This window comes from Galeopterus variegatus, unplaced genomic scaffold (assembly GCF_000696425.1).
Source record: "Galeopterus variegatus unplaced genomic scaffold, G_variegatus-3.0.2 Scaffold1046, whole genome shotgun sequence".
NCBI lineage: Eukaryota > Metazoa > Chordata > Mammalia > Dermoptera > Cynocephalidae > Galeopterus > Galeopterus variegatus.
In genome coordinates this window covers 325875-331182 of record NW_007727157.1, presented here as the reverse complement: position 1 = coordinate 331182, position 5308 = coordinate 325875, and the positions used below count along the sequence as shown (strand labels likewise).

The following is a 5308-nucleotide window of genomic DNA, read 5'->3' as shown; positions in this document are numbered from 1 at the left end:
TCTTTCCCCTGGAATGATTAGAAAGAATGGAGGGTTAGTGATTTAAGGAAACCAGGCTCATAAACCCAGCTCCACTTTCTTGCCTGTGGAAGGAAGAGAAATACTGCAGGCCAGCTTGCCATAGAGCAGACCTTTAGTAACAATGGCTACCATGTCATTTATTCTATTAGTTCAGTAGATATTTTCTGGGCTCCTAGGTGGATCAGGGGCTATTCTAGTGCTGACATTAGACATGAATGAAGACAGATAGGCACAAGTTCTGTCCTCTTAGAGTTTACCATGTACCAGACATTTCACAGATATTTTCTAACCCTTATGACACTGCAATCTAGATATCATTATCCTTAATTACCAAGAAGGATGCTGAGCACCAGTGAGCTTAAGTGGCTTTCTCACAACCCACAACTGGTGAGTGACTGAGTTGGGATTTAAACTTTGGCATGTGATCCATGCAGATGCTCATTCTATTACTCCGAGATGCCTCCATTCAACAGATGTTAGAAGCCACTTCTCCATTCCCCCACAAGGGCACAAAGCTTTCTGTCCTGGAAGCATAATCAGTTCCATGATGTAAATATGTTTTTCAGGCCCTTTCCAGGGTGCTGATTTTGCTGAAGGGCAGATGGAGGAAGAACATTAAGCTCCTGGTTTCATAAGGCGGGGGGGCAGGGAGAAGGGAGCACCCCAAGAATGTACCTTTCATCACCCCAACAATTTTACCAGCACTGAGGAAATAAGCACAAGCAAACGGACATACCAATTCATTCATTCCAGGTGGGAATTTTAAAATCTCAACTCTGTTTTAAGTACTTCATGTCTAACATTTTGTTTCTACCTAGCTATAAATCTGTGCTGGTAACACTTGTAAAGCCTACTTATGATTTACTTAACTTTAGATATAGTAGGGCCATGAGTGAAGGTCAGAGCTAGACAGGAGCCTCATGGAAAAGGCATATACTTGTAGCACATGGATCAAAGTATATAAACACAAACTTCTCCATCCCCCAACCCCAAAGGTGGGTTGTCTGCACACACACACACACACACACACACACACACACACAGAGGATCATGCTAACTGTTTGAATTCTAGACTCTCAGGGTTAGAATGAACATTATAAAGATGATCTAGCCCAGGGCTACCACATCTTGTACACTATCAACATGTAAGGCCTGGTTAATTCTTTGTTGTAGGGTCTGTCCTGTGCATTATAGGATGTTTAGCAGCATCACTAACTTCTACTTTCTGGATGCCAGACATTGCCACGCACCCAGCTCCACTTTCTTGCCTGTGGAAGGAAGAGAAATACTGCACTATCAACATGTAAGGCCTGGTTAATTCTTTGTTGTAGGATCTGTCCTATGCATTATAGGATGTTTAGCAGCATCACTAACTTCTACTTTCTGGATGCCAGACATTGCCACATGTCCCCTGGAAGATAAAAACCACCTCTGGTTGAGAACCACTGATCTAACTCAATTCACTAAGCTCGTTTGTCTCAAATTTTGTGGATCATCACAATTTAGAAGAACCTAAAACATAAAACTAGACAAAACAAGACAAAAACAAACAGCTGGCCATGCTCCCCCACCCACATTTATGCACTAAGAATCTCCAGCTTTGGGACCCTGATACCTGAATTTTTTAAAAGTCTGCCATGTGACTCTCATGGACATTCAGGTTTGGTATCTGCTGACCTGACTAAACTCTTTATAACTGTCTTAACAAGTAGTCTCTGTCCCCCAAACGACACTGATGTTAGAAATCTCATCCTTGGGCAGAGTCATAACTGCTTCCTGTCACTTGGCCCCAACCCTGCAAGGGGAAAAGGGTGGGGGGACAATTGGCCCTTACATCATTGTGCATTCTTTTGTTTTTTGTTTTATGGCAGCTGGCCAGCATGGGGATCCGAACCCTTGACCGTGGTGTTGTAACACCGTGTCTGAGCTAACCAGCCAGCCCCCTCATTGTGCATTCTTGCCGAGCCTATAGTTTACTACATAAACTCCGGGTTTGAGTATTTAAAAGTTAGATTTTTGAAACCCCCAAATTCCTCTTATCTCTGCTGGGAGTTTCAGGAGTGTATTTTGAAATTTGAAACCAAGACTTGATCTCTGTTTTTCAGCTGTGGCCCCTTTCCCGAGGCAGTGAGCTTGCAGTGCCCTAGCTGCTGCTTGAGAGCGGGGAGAAGAATCGAGCGAGATGAAGAAAGTCACTACATTTCTTTTTCTAAGGTGAACTGAAATGGTACGAGTATTCTGTCTTTTGCACACACTGCATTTACTTTAATTACTTTTTATTTCATGGATTTCTTTTTAATTCAAGAGAACAAGTTTTAAATCTTTGGGAAACAATAATGCAACCTTGTGCCTATTGTCAACCTCCTTGTGGAACTCTTCTCTACAAGGTCCTCTGTGCAGAATCTTGGGTGTGGTGAGGACAGAGAAGATCTGACCAATTTTAATTTTCCTTTTCTCAGTTACACATGTAAACTGTTTATCTAATAAAATATAAAGACCCTTTTAACTTTTGCTTACAGATCATCATTTTTTAAAGAAAAACCTTAATTTTTCAAAAATTAGATTTGTTCTCTCTTTGGGATCAGTTGTTTATTCAATTTTTGAAGTACAGGTGATGTACAGAATGTCAAAGCCCCCAGGTTATTTCATTAGTCTTTAAAAATGGCTTTTAGAGTCCAGGGTCTATAACCTTAGCCACTATGATAGAGCTGGAGTGGGAGAGAAGATGCACGAACACCATGATAAAGAGGACTAAAATAAGACAAAATAATAGCAAGTAGGGTCTCCAACTCTTCGCATGTGTGTTGGTTTTCTAGGGTTGCCATAATGACATTTACTAAGCATTTGAGATATTCATTAACTCATTCAACAAATATTCATTGAGCAACTACTTTATGCTAGCTATAGTTTTTGGTGCCTAGGTACAGCAGGAACAAGATAAAGGGTTTATATTCTAGTGGAGAAACACGTATAGGGCAGTACACCAGGAGATTTAGTTAACAGAAAGGTGAAATGAATCAACTCCTCTCTTTAGAGTCCTGTACTTATATAAGAAGACTAAATCCACCTATGAAACAATACAGCTATTGTTTCAAACAACATCTAAGAAAAGCAAAAAATAGCAAGAAAACATCATTCAATTCTAGCTTTTCAGAATCTGGGTGAAATCTGACAGAGACTCACTGAAGTTTGCCCTCATATTTACCTAAGGGGGAGATGAGGATTGGTAAAATAGATCAAAATATTAGGAAAGAGGAATGTTTCAACTGCCTAAGCAAGTAAAATATGCCCCAAAAGAACTGCTGTAAAACAGGAATCATTAATGTGGGCTGTTTTAGTGCTCCACAGACTTCATTAACCAACGTGTGATTGAAAATATAACTGCGCTTGTTTAAACACAGTATAGTTCAGATTTTTAATTAATTTTGCACTCCTGTCTATTAGTTCTTATTATTCAAGTTTGCTATGTTATCCAATAACACAGGCTGGGGGACCAGGCGCTGCACTGGCGACACATGCAACTTGAGAAAATACAGATTCCTGAGAACTAAGTGGAGATTCTGATTCTGTAGATCTGGAGTGGGCCCTGGGAATCTGTATCTTTAAATGTTTCCCAGAAGTTCTAATGTGTGACCCATTGGGAACCCCAGGATATGATTAAGTGCTTGATGTAGAACCAAAGAAAAACCAGGGTCCAGTAACGACTCAGCTCAATTCCTCTTCCTCTATGAAATCTTTCCCAACTTCTTTTGAGTTTACCTTAGATTATCTTTTCTTTCTTCAGAGTTTGTCTGGTTTCCCAACAGAGTCCCAACGCCATGGACTGTGGTCAGCTGTGTTGGCCATGGGACCAGGAGCAGAGTGGCCATATGAGTGCCGGGTAATTGTCATCCCTGATTTAGTTCAATGCTCATTTCATACTCATTGAGAAACTGAGGCCCAAAGGGAAGAAGAGATGTCCTTAAAGTCACTCACTGAGTTGGTGACAGAAAGGGGACCAGAATTCAGCATTTGTCCCATCATACCATGATTTCTCTCTTCTCATACTTCTCCACCTTAATAATCCTGACATCCCTGGGTTAGATCAGTCCTAGGGTTCATACTGCATGGCTTTAGAAAAAAATAGAACAACTGTTGATTAAAAATAAGTTAAAACAAGTGCCATATTTCCTCTGAACCCTTCTCTCCCTTAATAATCCTGACATCCCTGGGTTAGATCAGTCCTAGGGTTCATACTGCATGGCTTTAGAAAAAAAATAGAACAACTGTTGATTAAAAATAAGTTAAAACAAGTGCCATATTTCCTCTGAACCAACCCAGGCAAAAGCTGAGTTACAGCCAACCTAATGTAGACAGAGAAGTAAGCCTGGCAGATGAGCCCTGATGTCTCTCTGGGGTCAGCCATCACAACCAGTAAAGACCACTGCAGCTGTGGTGGTGGTTGCATGTCAATACCAAGGCCTCCCCAGGTTTCTTATCCTATGGTTTGCTAGTCCTATAAACCCCTAGAATATTTTCATCAGACACGAAAACCATTATTAATCCACTATGTCAACCCACTGCATTGGCATAAACCACAGCATGGCAGAAAAAACAGTACAACTCATTTTATTTTAAGTCGAAAGACAGGTTAAGGAGACTTACTGTGTCCAAAAGAAGTTTTTCAGCTTTGTCTCGGCTGATACTCTTATTGTACCATCTGAAAGTAGGAAAAAATCATATGTCAATGACATTTTTAAAAATTTCATTATTTACTTATAAAAGATAATGCTAGAAAGTCATGTGGACATTTTTTGTTTCTACCAGTGCTTTCAAACTCAAAAGCAAAGGTGTGCTCCATTTCCAGGTAGCAAAATGTTTAATTGGAGAGAAACAAATGAGACAGAATTGACAAAATATTGACAATTGTTGAAGCTGAGTTTTGGGTCCATGGAAGTTCATTATATTATTCTCTCTACTTTTGTGCATGTTGGAAATTTTTCATAATAAAGCTTTAGAAAACATTTATCTTCCTCTCCATTTCATAAGTCAGTAGATGGTTATAAGTAAGAGGGTGTTAGGGCAGCTATAAAAATTTAACACCAATTTGAAAGTTTAGCAAATGTCCTTTTGAAACAACCGCAGTATTTCCTCTTTAAGACTGGTCTTCCAGACCTTCTGCAAAGTAATTGCACTTTTTAAAAAATGGTGGTGTCTGATGAAAAACAACTAAATGTGGTAAAGAAGAATTTAAATGATTTTTAGGGATGAAGTATTTTTATGTTGTTAACAATATTTGAACCATAAC

General features: G+C 39.7%; 1 protein-coding gene across 1 annotated transcript in view; it reads right to left on the bottom strand.

Annotated features, from left to right (window-relative positions):
• ITK (IL2-inducible T-cell kinase) overlaps positions 1 to 5308 on the bottom strand; it is a 60497-nt gene that overhangs the window by 15652 nt on the left and 39537 nt on the right. Inside the window, exon 8 of the mRNA XM_008574426.1 lies at positions 4666 to 4720. Within this exon, the coding sequence (XP_008572648.1) occupies positions 4666 to 4720 (55 nt within the window). The remainder of the gene's footprint in view (positions 1 to 4665; positions 4721 to 5308) is intronic.